This window comes from Macrobrachium rosenbergii, chromosome 40 (assembly GCF_040412425.1).
Source record: "Macrobrachium rosenbergii isolate ZJJX-2024 chromosome 40, ASM4041242v1, whole genome shotgun sequence".
NCBI lineage: Eukaryota > Metazoa > Arthropoda > Malacostraca > Decapoda > Palaemonidae > Macrobrachium > Macrobrachium rosenbergii.
Genome location: NC_089780.1, coordinates 7,210,166 through 7,235,208, shown reverse-complemented (window position 1 = coordinate 7,235,208; position 25,043 = coordinate 7,210,166). Strand labels below are relative to the sequence as shown.

The window sequence follows — 25,043 nt, the reverse complement described above, 5'->3', positions numbered from 1 at the left end:
TGTGTTTTAGCATATACTTTCATGTCTAAATCTCATATCAGTAATATAAAATATAAATAACAACAGATTGTAGAATTGTAGGTTGTAGAATTGTTAATTGTGATGAAGGTATAACAATTAGTATGGCTAATTCTACAAGGATTTGGAATAGCTTAGCACGGTTTAAATGCGCACGTAAAACTAGCAAAGGTATATATATATATATATATATATACAGTATATGTCTATATATATATATTATATACATATATATGTATATATATACATAAGTTTATGAATTCATAAAACCGTTATTACGTAAATACACACAAACGCATTTGCATAACTGTTATTCATTACATTCAATATATATGAATGAAGATTACAGTACTCAAAGACACCTTATAACTGTAAGCATTAAAAACATAGATAAATACAATTTAAATTTACTTGTAAAATCAAAATGATGAAATGATCTCCATAACAAGCCATCGACATAATTCCTCACAACCTGGTTTTAAAATCACAACCGCAAATCACAACTTCATTACAACACTGTCATCTCAAATCACAACACGCCGTTCCCAACGAGGCTTTGAAATGTCATGACGTTTATTAGCACGCTCCAAAAACCATCAGTAATGACGTCACAAACGAGAGAGAGAGAGAGAGAGAGAGAGAGAGAGAGAGAGAGAGAGAGAGAGAGAGAGAGATGTTTGTATCTCTATAAACACGTACACATAGTGTACTATTTGGTATATGTATATAAGCATATAGAATGCTGCGTAGCGTAGACGAATTGAGAGAGAGAGAGAGAGAGAGAGAGAGAGAGAGAGAGAGAGAGAGAGAGAGAGAGAGAGAGAGAGAGACCCGCTTAGCGTGTTACATTACAGGTAATATTCACTGGCTTGTAACGCTTCCTGGGTGTGTTACAGCAATCGGCCGTTACAAAATACAGAAAGAATTTATGATACATTTCTATACGTTTCATACATTTTCTCAGAATATTAAAAAAAAATATGATACATTTTTTTATATTTTTATACATTTTTTTAGTCTCGCTTCCCTGATATGTCAGTTATAATAATAATAATAATAATAATAATAATACCAATAATAATAATAATAATAATAATAATAATAATAATAATAATTACTATTATTATTATTAATATTATCCTCATGCCCTTAGAAAGTCCTTGTCTGTGCGCGCGGGCGAGAGCGTCTTCGTTCGTTCATACGTACGCATGAGTCAGTGTTGTTATAGAACGCGTCGCTTTCTCTCGGGCGGAGGAAATGCGTTCTCTCTCTCTCTCTCTCTCTCTCTCTCTCTCTCTCTCTCTCTCTCTCTCTCTCTCTCTCATGAATTTCCGGAATATAGTTGCCTCTGGTCCTGTCGCTTATAATGATCGAAATATCTCTCTCTCTCTCTCTCTCTCTCTCTCTCTCTCTCTCTCTCTCTCTCTCTCTCTCTCTCTCTCCTAATGAATTTCCTGAGAATCAACACTAAAACATTACCTAATGCCCAAATTGCCAACCGCTTCCCCCCGCCCCCCAAAACGACTATGCCACTATACCCAGAGAAAGAGAGAGAGAGAGAGAGAGAGAGAGAGAGAGAGAGAGAGAGGGTTCATCGACCTTCGGGGAAAAGAAAGCACTGCTCAGACATACCCTAAGGGGATACCCCAGGGGGATACCACAGGGGCATACCCAAGGGGGATACCCAGGGGAATTTGGGGCATTTACGGAGAAATTCGTATTATTAAGTATTAATAAAATATGAGTTTATTCCCCTTAATTCAAATGGAAGACAAAAAAAAAATTAATTCAAATGGTAATTATAGAAAAAACTTCAGAAACTCGGAAAAAAAAGTTTTTTTCCTGACTTATTTTCAAAACACTTACTTCCCAATTAAGTACGTTAAGTAATTCGTTACTTATAAATGTAAAGTTTAAAAAAAATTAATATAATGAATAAACTCTCATTTTGGAGAAAATTAAAGAAGAAGAAGAAGAAGAAGAAGAAGAAGAAGAAGAAGAAGAAGAAGAAGAAGAAGAAGAATGAGGAGGAGGAAGAGGCGAGACTATAAACACAGAAATGGCGGGAGAAAGTGTAGCCTAATTTACCAGCAACTTTAAAGTCGTATTGAATGATAATCATGAATAATTAATAATCTAAAGACTGAATAATGAAAAACAGGGTGATTTAATTCATTAAAATGAACAACAACTGGAAAATGTATGAAGGTATAAATATATTTGCGGAATGAATCAAAGCGCGGATTAATACACTAATAGGTAACCGTCTCTCTCTCTCTCTCTCTCTCTCTCTCTCTCTCTCTCTCTCTCTCTCTCTCTCTCTCAGCGTAGACACACTGAGAGAGAGAGAGAGAGAGAGAGAGAGAGAGAGAGAGAGAGAGAGAGAAGGTTAGCGTTACCCTAAAGAGAAAGTTGAAGGAAATCCGGGTAATGACTTCTCGACGCATTTGGACAATGGACTACTGTTCCATTATTTCGTCCACCTGAGCAATTTGATGTTTTTTTTTTTATACCATTGTCGTTCAAAATAGCTTTGATACCTGTCTTATAAATTATATATATAATGTACAAGTGTCGTTTAAGTCACAAACACAAACACACATACGCAAGGACTTACAATAAAAGATTTACAAACGCTAGACCTATAACACCAACAGTGAGCCACAAACCGCTATTTACTTACAAAAGCAAAGCACAAATAAGCTATTTACATAAATAAAAGAAAGTTACATTGCAAAAACGGAACACAGACGCCTCAAAACAGCTCTTCCTAGTACAAATAATGACGTAATTAAAACCTTTTTTTGTTATGGAAAGAAACGAAACCGCACCGGCGCATGCGCAGAGTCGACGGAGCCATTTCTCGGGTGAAAGTTTAAACGGTTCTAGACCGATGTTGGCGATTTCACGAGATATAAATACTACTCCACTTTCTTTGCTCGGAACGATGCATAAGCGAAGTTTTAAGTAAATATTTTAAGCATTTAGACAGATAAAATGAAAGTCTATACTTTCCTTACTTAAAACAATGTGTCAGTGAAGTTTCACGCAAATATTTTAAGTATTCAGACAAATAAAATTAAGCTTTACGTTTTTTTTTACTTAAAACAATGTATAACTGAAGTTTTAAGTAAATAAAATACTATAAATAAAATACTATAAATATTTAGCAACAGTAATAATTATCATTCTTAGAAAGGGTACGCCTACTGCCTATAGAGCCTAGGCCTATAACAGAACATAATTCAGACCTACAATGCTCTGCAACATTAATCCTATCTAATTATTGCAAAAGTGAACGCAATTTAACGTTTCATATAAGTTAACATATAAAAAAATAACATATAAAGTACATAAAGTGATATTTATCAGTCTCCTAACACAGCCTATACCACAGTAAGGCTAACTAGGCCTAAGCTATAGGCTTAGTCTAGGCCTATCAATGTGGATTTCTCTACAAATTCATAACAAGAATATGCATTTTGCAATTGCAAATCGTGCATTTGAATGCAACGGACTATTCGTTATCGCTATATATATAAAAAAACTGTTTCCCAAGATCAAAATTCACTGGAAAATCTGATATTTTTGGCTTCCAAAACAATGATTAAAGGTCTAGGCCTACTCACCATCTTGGTTGTAAACTTCTTCGTAATTCTGTTGCAAACAATTCACTAACGACAAACGACGGTTTGTTAGTCGATACAAAAACCACAAGACAAAGAATACTATGAAAAAAATGTCTGTAAGACTGTAAATGTCTGGAAGACTGAAGAAAGCAGTAGACATTACAAGCCGTTGTTGACCCTAACCCGTCTGTTGAGAGTGACCCATATTAATTGTTGACACTTCAAGTCGGCAACACGACGACAAGGAAAGCGATGAAACAAGTGGCAAAAGTAGAGATGCCATCGGTGATCCCTAATTTTTCAGTGATTTTAGATCGATTTCTTAATGTTTCGATCAGAGTACATCTTCAATGATAACGGTTCTCCTTATCAGATAGTCCTCGTCGTTGCCGTTAAAGCGACTTTCCCGCAGCAATTTCACTTCGCGTAACGTCTTCCGTATTTAAAGTGAAAGTTTGGAGGGAGGGGTTTAAATAATTCGACGTACGAAACCAAGAAAGCTAACGAAACGAAATGGAAAAGGTGTCGCCGGAAGGGAAACGCGGCCATTATCCATTCAGCAGCTTTCCGTTTGTTTACGAAAATTGGAGAAGAAATTATGCTAATTAAGCTATTTTCAGCGTATAAAAAGAAGGCAGATTGCGCGTGCGCACGCGCAAGTGTGCGTGCCATGTTAGAGATAACAGGGGACTGCATTATATCATTATTAAAACAATGAAAACCAGTTTCGATACGAGTTTTTTAAACCAGCTCTAGGCCGTTATCGCGTCTCCGGTGAACGATGAAGTTTTTAAACTTGGTCTAATGACGTCTGGTCCCGTTCCTTCACAACCAAATCAAACTTGTCGTCTTTCTCCGCTTTCCTTACCGACAGGAAAGTCAAATTATCAATTATCGTCAACCGGAAGTAGATGAAAACGGTTGAAAGTTGCAATTGAAAGCGAAAGCTTTTGACAAAATGCGCTGTGAGTCTAAACATAGTCTAATGGCGTTTAGCCTCATTTCTCCACAACCATATAAAACTTATCGTTTTTTCGTCGCTTTCCTTAGCGACAGGTAAGTTAATCTATGACGTAAAGACAACCGGAATTACAGGAAAGTCAGTCTACAACGTAACGTCAGCCGGAAGTGGATGAAAACGATCGAAAGTTGTAATTGAAAGCGAAAGTTTTTGGCAAAATGTGCAGCGAGTCTAGAGATGTGTTGCACATTGCACACGGAGATATAACTCAAGACTTACTGGCGCCTCTTTGAGCTCATAGCATCGTCTTTTTGTTAATAATTTAATTATTTTTCCATAAACTTAAATATAAAAACACAAACTGAATATTTGAAATGGAAACCAAAAGCAAAGGCACTAAGAAAATAATGGAAACTTTATATTTCATTTAACACTCCCTTATTACTGCCTTAATTCCATCAAATTGATTGTCAAAAATTACTGAACCATTTTTTAAATTTTTTTATTATCTTCACTTTGCAATGTTTGTTTCCCTTTTGAATTTAATATTTTAATTCTAAAAAAAAAAAATCTGCATCTAAAAAACAACTAATTATGTCCTCCGGAACATATCGACATTTTGGTCCTTGAAAATATCGAGAAGACTGGATACTTTAAAACTGCCATCACTCCCGGCTTCAGCGTTTCTCCAAGGAAAGTTTTGAAAAACTCTTCCACATGCTACAGATCTTTTCGAAATTGTACAGAAGGTCTATGTAGTGTTTTTCTCTTTACATGTGAGATCCAGTCCCCATTGTTCCATCTGCATCAGCTGAACCTAGAGCTGAATGGCCGAAAATGTCCCAGCCCAGCGCTAGGCCTAACTGCCGTAAAATTTAATAAAATCAGTCAATTAATTAGGTATTAATTTTTCCTTTGAGACTGTATGTGTGTGTGGATGATGTATACGTATACATGCACATATACACATACACAAAGACGAGCGCGCGGGCGCACAAACGTCCAAAACAGGTGCGATTTTACTCGGCGCCATCCAGAAGTTGTTGGAGTTAACCAAAAAGTCACCACGATCATTTTGTTTCTGATTATTGAATGGATTCTGGTGTTGGAGAGAGAGAGAGAGAGAGAGGGTGTCATGCCTACTGTGGCATGACCAACAACGCCCACCTTAAAACTACCAACCGAATAAAAATAAAAAGAATAACCACGATTTGCGTCATCGCGCCGAAATGAAGTTACATCAGTCGTTAACAGATGACGGAGCACAATTAATTTCAGTCAGTATTCACACCATCCGCCAAATATGCTTGTGGGATCGAGCTCTATAGAAATTTCGTAGTCATGCTGTTCAGATCTGTTAAAAAAAAGCATATATCTCTATATAAAAAAGACGCTTATAGGCCTACTTACCACGTAAAGTTCCTGTTACCTAGTTTATAGGCCTAGTTATTCCGCAAAAGTTCTTGTTTAACCTAGTTTATAGGCCTACTTGTTCCGCAAAGTTCTTTAGATGAAGTTCACTGAGAAATTATATTGTATTTTTAAATGTAGAGGAAATTAGCGCAGGAAGAAGCCATTTAAACCATATAGAAGGAATTTTAAACCGTAATGTCAGATTTACCTCTTATTTAAAACATAACTTATCTTGGAAGACACCTTTCTGAAATATGCATCTGTCTGACACTCTGACTATATAGGCTTTACTTTTTACTTATAAAGTTAATTACTACTTTTATAAAGTTCATTTTAAACATGACTTTTCTTAGAGACCACTTGGGTAAGCTACAGCACCCCTCACTCTCCGGTTCCCTTCCAGATGATGTCCAAAAAGTTGACAGCAACCACTCTGCTGACGCTCGTCGTGGCGTCAGTGATCAGCAGCACTCTGGCTGCTTCCATGGACGCCCAAGACGCCCGGAAGTTCCATTCAAAGCCCAACAACGTCAAGAAACAACAGCTGGTCCAACCCGATGTCAAACAGGTGAGGAGACGGCCCAGTTGTTTCTCTAGCAAGCGGAGGCTGCTGTTGGACTTACTAGCGCTTGAATCTATTTGGGTGGCTGGGATTAATATTGCTATAATTATTGTTATTATTCGTTTGGGCCTAGAAAATTGGGTGATTTGGTTTAATACTGTTATTATAATTGTTATTATTTGGTTGGGCCTAAAAAAAACTTTATTGTGGCTGTTAGGTGCTCATAAATCTTGCTGTTTTACTGGTGAGAGCTGTAGAATTTTGTTAGCTAATGGCTTGTATTCTGTTTAACCTTACTGGTAGGCATTAGTTACTGCTTGACCTTATTAGTTAAGGCATTAATTACTGTTTGACCTTATTAGTTAAGGCATTAGTTACTGTTTGACCTTATTTGTCTGTATTTATGTAGTAAAGCTTGTTACCTAACTGTTAGGTGTGACCCTATTAGCCAGCATTAATATTTGACCTTATTAGTCAGCATTAGCCATTGTTTTGACCTTATTAGTGTATTTATATGCTATATACTGTTACCTAATTAGTAGCTGATTGACCTTATTTGCACTAGTTCTTGTTTGACCTTATTAGCTAGTATTAATCACTATTTGGCTTTTTTCTCAATGTGTCATGTAATATTATCCCCAATTGGCAGTACCTGTTTGGCCTTATTAGTCTGCATTAGTCACTCTGACCTTATTACTTAGCATTAATCACTGCTTTGACCTTATTAGTCTTCATTAGTCACTCTCTGACCTTATTAGTTAGCATTAATCACTGCTTTGACCTTATTAGTCAGAAATTATATACTATATTCTTTCTGCCTAATTGTTAGCAGCTTTTTTGGCCTTATTAGACAGAATTAATCCATGCTTTGACCTTATTAGTAGACATTAATCACTATTTAACCTTATTAGTAGACATTAATCACTATTAGACCTTATCAGTTGACATTAGTCACTATTTTGACCTTATTAGACAGTAATTTAGTTATTTGTTAGTTGGTATTTAACCTTATCATTTAGAAATTACTCTCAGCCTGACAATACAATCTAAGTTCTGTTTTTGCCTTCATTATTTTAATGGTAGTTTGTGATTGCATATAAAATCTGGACCTTGTTCCTGATGCTCTACCAAATGATAAGTCATGAACTTATCAGCAGATTAATCACCAACTGACTCTGACAAGTCTTGAACTTATCAGATCAGTCAACAGCTTATTTTCATAGTCTAACAAAAATGACTTGCTGTTCAATGTTAACTCACTAAACTGATACTAATCTATGATTATTCAACTGCCAGACCTTGATTTCTTGCTAACAGAGCCTGTAACTATTAAGCTCCAAAGCCTGTAACTATTAAGCTCCAAAGCCTGTAACTATTAAGCTCCAAGCCTTTAACTATTAAGCTCCAAAGCCTTTAACTATTAAACTCCAAAGTCTGTAACTGTTAAGCTACAGGGCCTGTAACTAAAAGCTCCAAAGCCTGTAACTATTAAGCTACAGGGCCTGTAACTATTAAACGCCAGGGCCTGTAACTATTAAGCTACTGGTCCTGTAACTATATAGCTACAGGGCCTGTAACTCTAAGGCTACAGGGCCTGTAACTATTAAGCTACAGGACCTGTAACTATTAAGCTCCAAAACCTTAACTATAAGCTCCAGGTCCTGTAACTATTAAGCTACAGGGCCTGTAACTATTAAGCTACAGGGCCAGTAACTATTAAGCTACAGGTCCTGTAACTATTAAGCTACAGGGCCTGTAACTATTAAGCTACAGGGCCTGTAACTATTAAGCTACAGGGCCTGTAACTATTAAGCTCCAGGTCCTGAAACTATTAAGCTCCAAAACCTGTAACTATAAGCTCCTCATCCTGTAACTATAAGCTCCTGAACCTGTAACTATTAAGCCTCCCCAACTGTAAATTCATGTACATGCATTAAGCCCCTTTGCCCCCCACCGACTCCAGGACACACCTGCCGCTAACGGAGGAGGTTTCCAGTGGGGAGACATCCTAGGTGTCCTCGTCCAGCTGCTGATTGGTGGCCCAGTGAACGGAGGTCCCCAGGGAGCCTCTGACAAGATGGACTACATCACCCAGCTCACGGTTGGTTGGTTCGACAGTTTTGGTCTGAGTGACGGCTGTATAGACTCATTCAACTCTTTTCTCCACTGTTTATAACTGTAGACTCATGTAACTGTTATCTCCACTGTTTGTAACTGTGTAGGCTCATGTAACTGTTGCCTCCACTGTTCAGAACAAGAGGCTGGTTGAGAGGACTGCTAGACTGAATTATGACTGAAAAAAACTACTTAGACCTATGCAGGTTTTTATATTGATTAATTAGCTCATATTTGAATGCCTAATCACTTAATTAAGACTGCTAGACTGAATCATTACAAAAAAAAAATACTTAGAAACTCATTAGACCTATAAAGACCTAAAAAAAACTTAGACCTATAATGCTACTGAAGGCTCCTTTTACGACGACTAGACTGAATCATGATTAAAAGCCTTAGACCTATACAGCTACTGAATGCATCTCAGTGCGTTTTAAGAAAACCACTAACCTCTATAATCTTTCTTTTGCAGACTGGTGAATTCTCCTGGTCAAAGGTCTTCTCCCTCGGCCTGCAGCTGGTCCTCAACGTCCTTGGAGGAGGAGACAACGCAGCCATCGACAAGATGGACGCAGGGTCTCCCCTTGAGGTAAGCTGTGAGGGAAGAACAGAGAGGAACAAGGTAGCAAAAGATAGAAGCTCCCTTCTATGGGATAGCGTGGAGCCGTGGGCTGTTTAGTCTGGCACTTAACCAAAGATCGATGATCGTAGATCGAGAGAGAGAGAGAGAGAGAGAGAGAGAGAGAGAGAGAGAGAGAGAGAGAGAGAGAGAGAGAGAGCACTGCTGATCTATATCCACTTAATTATTAATCGTTTAATGGCGTTAAATTTCTTTGCATATCTATTTAATCATTTATCTGTTCAACCTTATATATATTACAAGTTCTCACGAGAGAGAGAGAGAGAGAGAGAGAGAGAGAGAGAGAGAGAGAGAGAGAGAGAGAGAGAGAGAGAGAATTTATCTATTCAATTTTATATATAACAAATCTCTGTTCACGATTTGAACGATATAAATCGCCTATCATTAAAATTCATCAGATATCTATTTCCAAATCTTACCAAAGAAGTATTTTAAATCACTTGTATTTCTTCCAATTTAATATTGTTTCTTCCAAGCTCCTAGTCACGATATCATTGAAATAAAAATGAATAAACATTATTCATTCATTTTTATGCCTCTAATTATTCATTTTATTCAGCTAAGTCATCTTATTCATCTTATTTTCAGGGCCTTCTCACCCACGTCATTTCATACCTGACAGGATCCACAGACCCTAACGAAGTTGGCATCATGGCCAAGCAAGCTTCCGAGGTCAGTCATCTATTCTAGATCTTTGTTTGTTTACATTTTGTAAGTTCATAGATACCTGACGATTGAATCTTTGTAAGCTGTAGTTTTTATTGTTTGAATTTAAAAGATTTACTTAAGAAATCACCAAGAATAATAGCAATTGTTTGTCTGAATTCATATCTAAGTTAAAATATTCATTTTCAAAACGGAATTAAAGTTAAATTCCTTGATATACTGATATATTACCGAAAGAATCAAGGATGAAATTCATAGATACCTAACTATTGGTCTGAAGTTGCAGTCCATAGATTGAATTAAAAAAAAAAATACAATAATATTCATCAATTTTCCTTCTGAATTCATTTCCAAGTTCAGTTGTTCATCCCCAAAACGGAATTAAAATCAAACTCTTTCATATCTCACCAAAACACCAAGTTCAAAGTCCTAAAACTCTCTCCAATTTCAGGTCCTCAACTTGGTGGTGACTCTCTTGGACGCCCTTCGTACCTCCTTCTCCAAGAGGTCCTTCGAAGCTCGTTCCCTGGGAAGTACTGATCCCTTGGCCGACGCTGCTGTAGCTGCTACGACTATGCTGAAGGTGGGCACGAGATAAAATCTCTGTGGGGTATCTGCAGAAGCTGTTTAGGGACGGTTATGGTACTAGGGTGAATGTAGATAATGTTGTACTGATTCTCTTTTGTTTGTAGTAGTAGGATATCTTGGCTTGCCTTAGGATTGGGGGAAAAGTAAAAAATGATAAAGAATGGAAACTGAGTTAAGGCTAATTCGAAATGAAGGACTGTAGTCATCTTTTGAGATAGTGTCTATAACTATATATTAATGTTAAGTCTATTAGACTCAGTGGCTGCTCTCACAACCACAGAGAAGGCTGACTATAAAAATACACCAATAATCTTAAATTTCCGTGGAAATTAGGGTAACCAGGATTAGTTTTTAATCAGAATCTTCTTCTCGCAGAGCTACATCAAGACCTACGAGACCGAAGACGACCTCTGCATGCAGAAGTACCTCTGTGAGGCCAACAGCGACTGCGTCGACGGAACCGGTGACACCGGATACCTCTTCTGCCAGATGGGAACGTGAGTCTACTGCACCAGATTCAGGATGACTTTCTTGCGTTAATAATATATATAATATGCTTTATATAAAGTCAAAGATATCATTACTTAATGGAGTATGATCCATTTCATTCATATTTATTTCTGGCAACGTAAAGCAGCAGCGAGTACACCCGTTTGTGTAGCTACTGCTAGGCCTATATGACAAAAAAGTCCTAATTCAGGATGACTCTTTCGTTAATAATATGTTTATAAATATAATATAATATAATATATAAAGACAAATGCTTCATTATTTAATAGTCTATGATTTATTTCATTCATATTTATTTCTGACAGCGTAAAGAGACAGAGAGTAAACCTTTTAGAGAAGTAACCGCTAGGCCTACGTTCCGAAAAAGTCCACTTCCTTCTTTCCTAACCTCCGACCTTCCTCCACAGATACGGCCTGAGCTACGTCCTGGAGAGGACCACCTACACGCCCTTCGAAATCTACAACGACGCCGGCAGGAGAGGCCGCATCGGCGAGAGCTGCATCGAGATCTTCAACGAATGTAACGAAGCCGTTTAAAACAAAACGAAAACCAGTTTCTCTCTACTTCTTCTGTTCGGTGGAATTCAGACAATACTCAAACTGAAACGGTTTTTTTTTAAATGGTTTCTCACGATTTAAAAAAGAGAAATTTTAATGGAAAGCCATAAATAAATAATAATTTATAATAAATGAATTCGATGGATTTTGTAAATACTTTGACAAACAAGGAGTCTAGAAATTTGAACCAAAAAAACATCGTGTTTTTTTTATATTTATTTAAATTCAAAATTCCATCGAGCAGAATATTGTTGACTGTCTTTTGTTTCACTGTAAGTGTCTTCATCACGACGATAGTGTTTTTGTAATGGAAACGATTAATGTATCTGTTATTTATTTATATATGTATTCTGAGAAGAAACAAAAAAACCATTTTGTTCCATGAGATGCCACTTGACATGAGACCAACTGACCTGTACAGACTTATATATATATATATATATATATATATATATATATATATATATATATATATATATATATATATATATATATATATATATTCAGACTCCTTGTTAAGGTAGCAACAACGGTCACGTGTCCTTCCCTCCCCCCTACCCCAGTAGACTTATAGTTAACTCCCTCCCTGCTCCCTCCCTACTCCATTAGACCTACGTAGTTACTCCCTACTACTCCCTCCATTCCATTAGACCTATAGTTAACTCCCTCCCTTCTCCCCTAATCCATTAGACCTATAAGAGTTGGCTCCCTATCCATCCCTAATCCATTAGACCTATAGTTGACTAGCGTTAACTCCCTCCCCACTCCACTAGCTAGACCTATATAGAGTTGACCGGCAGGCCTTGTGACAAACTTGTTACCTCATATTTATAGATATTTTTTTTTCTCTTCGATGTCTCTGTTCGCGTGTGTTATTGTAGCTCTTTATTTATTTACATTAATTTTAAGACTTATATATAATTACTCCCGTATTTTTATTTGTCACCTTCCCTTTTTGCTGTCTGCGAGACTTGAGACAGAGAGTGAGTGAGAGAGAGAGAGAGAGAGACAGACAGAGATTTGACTGACTCCAGAAACCACCTGTCAGTTAGTGAAACTTAACTGGGCAACTGTTTGAAATGATGATAACTGGACATAGAGGACTTGAATACAGTTAGTGTTTGTGTGATATATATATATATATATATATATATATATATATATATATATATATATATATATATATATATATATATATATATGACATCATAATTGACCTGACCCCAAAAATGACAAATTTGACATCAACTGAACCAGAGACTAGCTGGTAAATTTGGCTCATCTAACAACGTGATTAGACCTATAACAGGTTAAGACCTATAACTGACTATATAATGATTTTTTATAGGAAGGTAATTATATTTAAAGTGTTTTATCTTTAAATCTCTAAAGTAACATCTAAGATTTTAACTTCTAATTGAAAATACTTATAGATAATACTTTATACAGTTGCCAAGTCAAACACTTTGTTTGGAAAGCTTTCAAATTCACTTGCAATAACTATCACGAGTTTTAGAAGACCATGACATCACTTCATGGAAAGATTCTGAAGACATCAACTGAAATCGTGACATCACTCAAAGACCAACTGATAAAATGAAAGACCACATAACATCAATTAACAATTGACATCATAAGTGAACAAACTTAGGACAATTGTTCAGTGTTTCCTAGAGCTTACTGTGACGTGACATCAATTAACAAGTTGACTCAGTGAATATGGAGGCTACTGACATCTAGAATAACTTGACATCATTGGTAAAATTATTTCTATTGGTTAAAAACTTTGTCTTGTCATATACCAGATTGATAATTTGGTGAATTATTTGAATTATATATTATTTTTATCTTTATAGATATAACTATTTGTCATTTTAACATCACTAGAGTTACAATATTAACCAAAAAAGGCCTTTTAGAATCAAGATATACTACTTTTCACTTCACGACATGAGATTACAGAGAAAATATAGACAAAAATTATTACAGTAACCAAGTTTGTCACATATTTTGCACCAATGACCTACCAAGGACTTTGACATATCCTTGATTCTTTGATTCTATTATTCTATGACTCTGACAACTCTATTCTGACATACTGAAGACTTTAAAGGACTTTGACATATTAACTGACTGATCAAGAACAGTGACAAAGGCAGTCATATGTCAGTAACTCTGACAGACAGACCCTTTTTGACCCTGACATATTCCTGACCGTGGCTTTGGCCTGTTAGAGATGTCACATTTAACAAATACTTGACCATCTCACAATTGCTTGTCTATATTTGTCATAATTTCTGAGAGATTCGTGTGACCTTAGAGTTTAGCATATTCGTCACAGGATATCTGACAAATTTATAGCTTGTCAGTGACATATTATGGTAATCTGACATATCCTTGAACTGACACATCACAGCTGGCCAGACTGAATTCGGCAATTATCCTTTTTCTTCAGAGAAAGTCTTCCTTTCGACTTGACACCTCGACTGAACGGAACAAAAAAAAAAAAAAGCAACAGTTGCTTCTTATGGAACAAACTGCTTTTAATTAAGGAAGAAAAACCTGTTAGTTACAGGTGTTAATGAAAGAAACACTCACACACACCTGTCTTGCTGGTCAAGGCAGGTGTTATTTCTGTAACTTATTATTTATTTTATTTAAAAGCATTTTAACTGGACTAACAAAAACATCCATAGATTTACAGGTGTTAAAGAGGGAATCTACAGGTGTTAATGAGAGAAACACACACACACAAACACCTGTCTTGCTGGTCAAGACAGGTGTTATTTCTATAACTTATTTATTTTATTTAAAAGCAATTTTTACTGGACTAACAAAAGCATATATAGATTTGTTTTTGAGTAGGAAAGCATTTTGACAAATGCTCCATTGGTTTTCTAATTGTTTTTCTTTGTTATGTTTTTTTTTTTTTTTTGCTAGCTGACCCTTGATCTTCCAAGGTCAATATGACCTTCAGTTAGAAAAAAATCCTCCCACCAATTTTCATTCTTCCAAAACCTCACGTTTTTTTAATTTATTTATTTCATAATACCCATTATTATTATAATTTTTGTTTGTTATTTTGTTAAGTTTTATGAATTTTATATATTTGTTCCCGCTGGCGGGCCAAAACAGGAATATAAAAAATAAAAAAAATAATAAATGAAAAGATAAAATCGGATAAAGCAAGAGTGTAATCTCAAGACTTTATTCACAAATAAGCACCAACAGGGAGGTGCTGCTGTTGACTATTTTCGAAGTTTTTACTTTTTATTGAAAAGGAAAAATTCATATTGAGGATAGGCTAATCTTTAAAATAGGCCTATATACAATAGGTAAATCTTGGAGAGTCTCTTGTTTTTAATTCATTCTTCTTAATGATGAAAATGACAGTTATCTATTTCTGTGTTTAGGTAAGACATTTATGCAGTGAAACAGGCTTTAAAATAGGCCTATATACAATCGGTAAATCTTGGAGAGTCTCTAGTTTTAAATCATTCTTCTTAATAATGAAAAAGACAGGTAATCGATTCTGTGTTTACGTAATATATTACTGAAATGAAAATTAGACTATACCAATAGGCCTATTTACAATAGCATTTTTTTCAAGAGAGAATATTTTTTATGGGATAGACACTCTGGTTACCAAGTAAATCTTGGGTGGAAAAAGATTGATATTTAATTCTGTGTTTACGTAAAACACTGATGCATTTTTGCAAGGTGGGAAAATAAGTCAGGAATATAAGAATAAGTCGATCTTATTTTCTTAAGAAAGTCAAAACAATAAGAAAATAATTCATTTTCCTACATAGTCTATTAAGAAAAGTCTGTGTGGCAGGATATTAAGCCAAAAAAAAATGAGATTGAATGGGTATTTTTTCCTTATGGGAATCAAAACAACGAAGAAAAACAACCTTGAGAAAGTCAAAACAACGACAAACAACTGCTTTTTCAGCCTAGTCTATTCAAAACAAAACAAAAACAGTTTTCTTTGTCGAGATAGGCCTAAAACAAACGAAAAAAATAGTCAACAGTACTGACGATACAACTCAGGATAGGCAGACCAGCTGTAAGCTCTGATCTGTTACTTAGTGTGGCATTGATTCATTCTCTGTAACGGCTCCTCTTTAAAAAAAATGACAAAGGTTTCTCTCTTCCCTTAAATAAATGATAAATTATCACTCTATTCAGCCTTTGTAGAAGTCAGGTTCCTTTTCGTACGATCTACAAACAGCAGATCTATTTGTGATGTGCTTTTTCATAGAAAATGTCTGTTTTACCAAATTCCCTGGCGTTGAATCTGTGATTTGGTTTAACGAACCTTTTATATTCTTTAACCTACTCTTTACAAACTAAGTTCTGATGCATAAAAAAACATTAAATAATTCTTTCAAATGGAACTATGCCACACTGAGAGATTTTAGGTTAAGTGTACGACAAATATTGACGACTGACTGACTGATGATGACTGTACGACGACTTGTCACTGAACGGTACGATATCTTTAAAAAAAAATCATTGTTTACATACTGAGTAACGTTTGAACCGGTGCGCGAACACTAGCAAGTGGTGATATATATAGTGATAAAATGACAAAGACAGCGGTTTGAGGTCCCATGATTGCTTCTAATCATCAGGAGAATGTATGTTATTATCTTGTTCTGTCTACCAGTTCAGAAATATTGACGTCATGAAGAGCAAAACACGAGAGTTATTGGTGTACGAACTCTGCATAGCTTTCCAGAAGGTAGGCTAACCTTAGCAAGGAGCTTTTCAGCCTGAGAGAGAGAAAAGAGAGAGAGAGGGGCAGACACAGACATAGACAGAGAAAAGGAATTTATCATGGGATCTTAAAAGGACTTGTTAGGACTGACTCCTTGGTGAATTAGGACTCTGTAGGACCTGAAGAGGATATTTTAATGAGAGGAATATTTTCGTAACTGGAAAATAGAGACTTTTAAATTCAAATACTTACTCCCAGACTTGAAGAAAGAGACTTTCTCATCAGCGTTGATTTCTGAATTATAAATTATATATATATATATATATATATATATATATATATATATATATATATATATATATATATATATATATATATATATATATATATATATATATCATTACCCACTCACCATACATATTGTGAGCGATCACTCATGACCAAGATAGTGCAAATGATAATGACCTTTGCACGAATTAAGATGGAACTGATCTCAAGAATTTAAATGAAATAACAAAAAAATTTTAGTATTTATGATGATGTCGTAAGTGAACGTCCATGATAGATAGATACAAATGTTAATTAAGGTCTTGTTAATAGATTTAACCTCTTGGTTAACAGTAATCATTAACTCTTCTGCTGTCATTATGATCAACAATATTCCCAGAAAATCCTACTTTAACTTAGACAAAATAATCAGCAAGATATTTCCCATTTTCTGTTTAAAAATTACCAGGAAAAACTTCACATTTTCTATGAAACCATGACTTAGATCTTGTTAATTTGACCATATCATTAACAGTAATCATTAACATTGGAACTGTCATTATAATCAACAATATTACCGGAAAATCCTATTCTAACGAATAACTTGGACAAAATAATCCGCAAGTCATTTCCATTTTCTGTTTAAGAGTTAGTAGAAAAACACTTCCCGTTTTCTATGATATTATGGCATACTCAACTAAATTCATTCCTTTCCTCCCACACTCGACGCAGATGACAAAGTAATTTGTGAAAGACAATTACTTAATTGAAACTTTAGTTATTTAAGTTTAACGAAATAAATAACGAAATTTAAGCTAGCATTATTTATTTATCTATTTATACAACGACCTATTTATAGATGGTGACTTGATTTCCATTGTTTTAATTTGTGTTTTTAATGAGCATTGTCTTTATTGTCTCAAGTAAAATTGTTTTTAAGGGGTTAAAAACAATTTAGGTAAACAATGCGATATAAAGCAATGGTATTTTTATCAGCAATTACTTAGGCAATATCATTTGTACACTGATGAAACATTATCATTAGTATCAAGATATGTAGTTTCTGCCAGCAAATTGTATATGGTGACCAATTACATTATTAGATATAATCAGACACTAAATGTAATATACAAATGAAAAGGTAATTTCATTATTTATGTATTTATAAGTAAAATTATCTTTAGGGGACGAACACTTAGTAAATAAACTGCAAATTCGCAAAAGTAAATTTGGCATTATTTTTTTCCTTTGTAAAAAATTCCTTAGATTCTTATATACTGTATATATATATATGTGTGTGTGTGTGTGTGTATGTATGCGTATATATGTGTGTGTATGTATATACAGATACGTATGTATGTACACTTCATGTTAAATTTAATACGTGATAAATAGTCTGTTGGACTACCAAATATTTTTTTATCTTTACCATATAACCTTTTTGGTCAGTTCTCTATTAATTCTTCTTCTATCTAATTTTCTTGTGTTTTATAATTGTTCCTATTTCGTAAATGCAACCTCATTTTCTTCAAATTTCTTCTGTAAACCTGTTAGTCCACCTTTACCTCGTTCAAATTTATGCGTTTATTTATTCATCTTCTCGTTTGGCATCGTACGTATTTACTACTCTCTACGTCATTTCATTCATCAACTTGATTCATTCATACACGCTCCCCATTCATAATAATCAACTCAATATACATCATTTACACACATTAACCTCTCCATATATATACCCGACCTTTAAACATTTATTTATTTCAATGTTTACCATCGTACTCATTTACTACTCTGTACGTTATTTCATTCATTAACTTGATTCATGCATACGCGCTCCCCATTCATGATAATCAACTCAATATACATCATTTACACACACTTGTCTATATAGATACCTGATAACCTGAAGATCTATGGCGATAGATACTTAACTTAGGATAAAGAAATCGGGTATCTGTAGATCTATCTCAATAGATACTTAACCCAGGGAAGACCTCCATAGATCACCGTCCATTTTTTTAAAGCCGCGTTCTGACGTTTGCAATTGCACGGGCGGGATTCAATTGCTTGTACATTATTATTGTCATTCTCTAGGTCGTTATCTGCCAAGGGCGCCCCGGGTGGTTTAGTAGGAGAGGCGCGAAGGATCCCACTAGGATTCCACGAAGGATTTTACCCTTTTTTTTTAAAGACTTTTATCCTCCATTCAAATGGATGGACGTATATGGACTTTGGGTTAAGAGTAAATTTGGAGAATTTATTATTTTTTTTATCATTGTTTTTGGGGGCAGTTGGGATGATTTGATACGTGTGTGTATATGTATATATATATATATATATATATATATATATATATATATATATATATATCTGTGTACGGTATGTATGTATGTATATACGTGTAATCAGGAAAGGCTTCAAAACATTTGTGCTAGGAAAATAAAACTGATTCCTGGGTCATAAAACTGTCTGTCTACAGACCAGCAATAATAGCAGCCTTCGGAACAGATTGACAGATTCTAATTCAATTGTCTTCGTATTGACGATAAACATCAAGATTTTCGTTACTATATTTTCCTGCTAATTTTATCGTGATACGCGAATTCATCAAGCGTTCAGATCCCTTGTAGCTCGAGTGATAAACGGACATATATATATCGTTATGCCTTATAAAAGTATGTATAGAATCGTTTTGAGGACATTTATACACTATGTACACTACCGTATGATAGCCATTTTCTATTATGCGTGCTGTGAATGTATAAATACACGCGTGAACACACGCAATATGGACCTTAATTAGATTTTATCACCCAAACTTTGAAACGCTGCGATAATAATAATAAACATAACGCATCCCTCCCCCTCCCTATTGGAAAGAAAAAAAGGATTGTAACGAGCCTGTAAAACCTTCACGATTGTTTGGGGGCGGGGGGAGAAGACTATAGCCTTCCTAAACCCAGCGTGATCCGCGCATGCGCAGTTGGGGTCTTCCAGCCACAATCATCCATGACTAATTTTATACGCTCGTTGCGCGCTTTTTCCGCCGCTTTTGTTATCGGTCGCAGACGGATATTTTGACGGACGTTCTCGAGGAGGGAGAGCGAGAGAGAGAGAGAGAGGGAGAGAGAGAGATATTATTATGAGGCCTCTTTTAGATCTCCGAAGAGATGGAGTGGTCACACGCTGTGTTTATGAGGCGCGTTCCTTACGATATTTTTTTTTTTTTTGTCTTTTTTTTGAGGTTTAAATGAAAAATTAGTTTTTAAGTGAACGGTGCTATTTGATAACGAGATTTGATGTAGCTGTTTATTTCAGTTATTGAATAAAAATTCTATTATGATATTGCTGTAAATAGAGAATTATTATTATTATTATTATTATTATTATTATTATTATTATTATAGTTAATGTTGTGTTCATATAATGATAGCGTTCCTTTATTTTAACTCAGTGCTGTATACAGAGATATGACAGTTCTCTCTCTCTCTCTCTCTCTCTCTCTCTCTCTCTCTCTCTCTCTCTCTCTCTCTCTCTCACAGATTCAGCCATCAAAAATATTCCATCAACGACGTTCAATGCAAAACAAAAAAAAAAAAAATCCAATCTATCACTCTATGCAAATTTGTTAGACAAGGTTTTCACACCTCCGTCGAATAATGATTCTCTCTCTCTCTCTCTCTCTCTCTCTCTCTCTCTCTCTCTCTCTCTCTCTCTCTCTCTCTCTCTCTCTCTTTTGCTTTAATCATTTTTTCCTCTTACCTGTGATTTATATCCTTTGGAGTCAATGTGCCATTGTGAGGTATGCTAATTTTTTTTCTTCAATTTTTTTTTTTTTTTGGGGAGCGATGGATTTGGGGAAGCGTGAAACTTTGATGTGATGCTGTAATAGAATATATATATATATATATATATATATATATATATATATATATATATATATATATATATATATATATATATATATATATATATATATATATTTATATATATATATATATTTATTTATTTCTTTTATTTATTTATTTTTATGGAAAGATGTATATATTTATATATATATATATGTGTATGAATATATATTTTTATATAAATCTATATATATGTATAATATATTTATATTACATATTCATTTATATATGTTTATGTATATATACTGTATATATGTATGTATGTATGTATACATGTATGTGTAGTACACAGTGAAGTACGCATTATGAATATATAATACAGGAATGTATAACGTACATGTATGAACATCTATTTTGTATATCTAAGAATATATATATATATATATATATATATATATATATATATATATATATATATATATATATATATGTATGTATATATATACAGACATGTATATATATATATATATATATATATATATATATATATATATATATATATATATATATATATATATATATATATATCAACAAAATATCCACATAACAAAATGAAATTAAAATTGAAGAACAGTGAAAACCCTGTCGCCTTAAAAAAAAAAAAAGAAGCTTATAGGAAACCAATGTGGCCCAAAAGATTTAAAAAATAAAAAAAAAAGCTCACGAAAGACTAAAGGAATACTGAACCTTATCCACCAAAAGTTTTACAAAGTTCAAAGTCTTACAAAGTTCAAAGTCTTTACAAAGTTCAAAGCCTTACAAAGTTCAAAGTCTTTACAAAGTCCAAAATCTTACAAAGCTGAAAGTCTTACAAAGTTCAAAATCTTACAAAGTTGAAAATCTTACAAGGTTGAAAGTCTTACAAAGTTCAAAGTTTTACAAAGTTCAAAGTCTTTACAAAGTTCAAAAACTTACAAAGGTGAAGGTCTTACAAAGCTCAGTCTTTAAAAAGTTCAAAGTCTATACAAAATTCAAAATCTTACAAAGCTGAAAGTCTTACAAAGTTCAAAATCTTACAAAGCTGAAAGTCTTACAAAGTTCAAAGTCTTACAAACTCCAAAGTCTCTACAAAGTTCAAAATCTTGCTAACTTCAAAATCTTTACAGAGTTCAAACTCTTGCAAAGTTGAAGCCAACGTCGAAAAAATATGAGATCCTTCAAATGAAATCCTGTGGGACTGTGTGTGTGCGCGCGCGTGCGTGCGTGTGAGTGGGTAGGGGGAGGGGTAAACCCCCTAGCGTGAAATGACACAGAGAGGGGTCAGCCAATGGTGTGAGTTTAATGGCTTCAACGGCCCCTAACAAGCTATTAAAACGAAGGCTCGCTCTCTCACTCAACGGCTTGAGAGGGTTTGGGAGAATGCCCAAAGGATGCCCACAGTCCTCGCGGGGTAGGATTGGACGGGATGGGTACTGTGGGAGGATGTAGTGGGCGTGGAAGGGGCGATATCTATTTGTCGAGTGGGTGGTCATTTGATGGGTGGGTTGCATACATATATATATATATATATATATATAGAGAGAGAGAGAGAGAGAGAGAGTACGCATTAAATATGTATCTACAAACGTATACATATTTCATTTTATTTTTCCTATGAGCAAAAGGAGAGAGAGAGAGGTACACCATTACGCATCAAGTATGTATATACATACGTATACATTTTTCATTTCCATTTTCCCAACTTCAATATCTATACATAACAGCCAAATGAATATGCAAGAGCTAAATGAATATACATATAGCAGACTCAATCTTATATATTACAAAACCTGTCAATCATGTATAGATCTTACTGAAGAACATTACGGTGGATTTGGCTCTGTCCAAACTTTCAGAGAACAGGTTCCATGGTCACCTTAGCATAAGGCAACTTAGACCATACCTGAGACGATCTTGCTCCCACAGGTAGAAGATGTTCAGGTACTCTTAATTAATTAAGCAAAACACACCTGTAATGAGGGATTCTGAGTGTCCCAGTTGCTAAGTAAATTAAGTTTGAAAAACTGGTCTAAGCAGTATTTAACGAAGCGAATCTAAGGGTCCCAGTTACTAAACAAATTAACAGTTTGAAAAACTGGTCTAATTAGAAGTATTTAACGAAGAAATTGCACTCTGCAACTGATGATTTCCACAATTATATCAATTTCATTCCCTGTTTTAATACAAATAAAAGAAAATAAGACCTTTAGTTCGTATAAGCACAGATAAAAACACATCTCACGCCTGTACCCAAAGACACCAGATCTGTAACCAGTAATTGTCAGTTCCGTTGTTTTCCCCAAATCCGCGTTTTTATATCCGTCGCGCCCCTATTTAACCCTACGTCTCTTATCCTATTCCTAACCCTCTCATCTTTCTACTCACACTTCCTCCCACACTCTCACACACTCCCAAACGACCACCTGCTTGGATCCCACCGCTAAAATTGAAATAAAAGTTTGTTCGCAGCTTGTAGTTAAAATCACAGGCAGGCTTCACTTCGTCGAGATAGTGACAGATTAGATTGTAACAAAATATCTGTTTAGGCGATGACTGGATGAGAGACGGATAAAATGTAAATGTAGAAAATTTTTGAGAAATCGGTGTTTGGTAACCATTTGATTAGTTTGAGTCAAATTTGTCATGTAAGATTTGTATGTTAGCAAAAAATCAGTTATTAAGATAAGAAATTTCCCTAATGAATAAAGAAAGATAGATCAAGCCTTAATTATTTGATATATATTGCTGTTAAATTAGTCATAATAATGATAATAATGAATGATATTAGGGGGTCAATAATGTAAAAAATATAATGAATATTCAATGAATCATATTATTTTAATAACAGGGTCAGAGCAACCCACTTGTCATGATTTTTCATAAAATAATAAACAAAATAATTAATGAAAGAGACTTAAAATTATCTATGATGATAAAAGTAATTGATAATATATATGTAAAATTGCTTATAATATAATCAAAATAATTGATAATCCTTAACTGTTTAATATTCTCTTATCTACCTCCCTCTTACATACCTACTTGTTACCTACCTATCTCTTACCTACCTACCTCTTACCTACCTACCTCTCACTACCTCCCTCTTACCTACCTACCTCTTACGTCTTCCCTACCTCCCTCTTACCTACCTCTCTCTTATCTGTCTACCTCCCTCTTACCAATCTACCTCTTGCCTAACTATCTCTTACCTACCTCCCTCTTACCTACCTACCTCTCCCTACCTCCCTAACTACCTCTTACCTACCTCTTTTACCTACTTCTTACCTGCCACTACCTTACCTACCTCTCTCTTACCTACCTACCTCTTACCTACCTCCCTACCTCTTACCTACCTCCCTCTTGTCTACCTCTCTCTTACCTACCTACCTCTTACCTACCTCCCTCTTGCCTACCTCTCTCTTACCTACCTACCTCTTACCTACCTCCCTCTTGCCTACCTCTCTCTTACCTACCTCCTCTTGCCTACCTCTCTCTTACCTACCTCCCTCTTGCCTACCTCTCTCTTACCTACCTACCTCCCTCTTACCTGTCTACCTCTTGCCTACCTCCCTCTTACCTACCTACTTCTTACCTACCTCCCTCTTACTTACCTACCTCTTACCTACCTCTCTCTTACCTACCTCCCTCTTACCTGCCACTACACACCTGATAACACAGGTACATCGCCAAAGAGGTGTTCCATTTAACACCTGTACGGTTTTGGGAACAAAAGGACCACACCTAATTTTGGGGGGGGACAGAGCCCCCCAACCCCACCCCCCAGATCGTGGGAATAGGACGACTGAGGTAGGAGTGATAATTACTAACAGGTGTCCTGGGGACCTGATTTGGCGCAGGTGTCCTCGAGAGGTCACGTGATTGTGAGGTCAGGTCAGGTCAGGTCAACAAGGGTTCAATAATCTTATATTGGGGGCGAAATGTTGATGAATGGATGAATATTTGTGACGCCAGAGTTTTGTATGAAATCAGTTGATATTAGCCTCAGAGATGGCTATACCTTTATATATATATATATATATATATATATATATATATATATATATATATATATATATATATATATATATATATATATATATATATATATATATATATATATATATATAATATATATATATATACAAACCTACATACATATAAAACCATACACAGGAATGCGGTGTAATACACACACACACACACACGCACAAATGTGTATTTATATATATAAAACTCTTGGTTGGCAGAATCAGAAACTCGGCATGTTTACGCCGCGTTTATTTGAACGCAGCCACTGTTTGAATCGCGCTTAAAAACTGTTTAACCAGAAAAGTACTTGGAACCGCGTGTTGACATAACAATATTTATACGCGATATGGCCGGAGGAGTCTCCGGGCCACTGATGGATTTAGTGTCAATTTCCCCTGGTCGGAACTGACGCCACCCGCGTTGCGAAAACTAACATTTGGCGTTCCGTAATGTTTACCGGGCATTCTGGTACCTCTC

The 25,043-nt window shown here is 35.1% G+C and overlaps 3 protein-coding genes across 5 annotated transcripts in view; 2 read left to right on the top strand and 1 right to left on the bottom strand.

Annotated features, from left to right (window-relative positions):
* LOC136826005 (uncharacterized) overlaps positions 1 to 2,069 on the top strand; it is a 37,814-nt gene extending 35,745 nt beyond the window's left edge. Inside the window, exon 5 of the mRNA XM_067082864.1 lies at positions 1,973 to 2,069. Within this exon, the coding sequence (XP_066938965.1) occupies positions 1,973 to 2,069 (97 nt within the window). The remainder of the gene's footprint in view (positions 1 to 1,972) is intronic.
* Positions 1 to 3,857, bottom strand: part of LOC136826085 (uncharacterized) — a 123,334-nt gene extending 119,477 nt beyond the window's left edge. The window contains exon 1 of the mRNA XM_067083052.1: positions 3,648 to 3,857. The gene's annotated coding sequence lies outside the window, so the exon portion shown is untranslated. The remainder of the gene's footprint in view (positions 1 to 3,647) is intronic.
* Positions 1 to 12,585, top strand: part of LOC136826095 (uncharacterized) — a 30,175-nt gene extending 17,590 nt beyond the window's left edge. For 2 of the 3 annotated variants that reach the window (XM_067083067.1, XM_067083068.1), the window contains exons 2-8: positions 6,425 to 6,589; positions 8,547 to 8,684; positions 9,171 to 9,287; positions 9,927 to 10,010; positions 10,456 to 10,587; positions 10,968 to 11,089; positions 11,510 to 12,585. In XM_067083067.1, coding sequence (XP_066939168.1) covers positions 6,425 to 6,589; positions 8,547 to 8,684; positions 9,171 to 9,287; positions 9,927 to 10,010; positions 10,456 to 10,587; positions 10,968 to 11,089; positions 11,510 to 11,639 — 888 coding nt within the window. In that variant the 3' untranslated portion in view covers positions 11,640 to 12,585. The remainder of the gene's footprint in view (positions 1 to 6,424; positions 6,590 to 8,546; positions 8,685 to 9,170; positions 9,288 to 9,926; positions 10,011 to 10,455; positions 10,588 to 10,967; positions 11,090 to 11,509) is intronic. The other variant, XM_067083069.1, reaches the window with a different exon arrangement.
* The last annotated feature ends 12,458 nt before the right edge of the window (positions 12,586 to 25,043 follow it).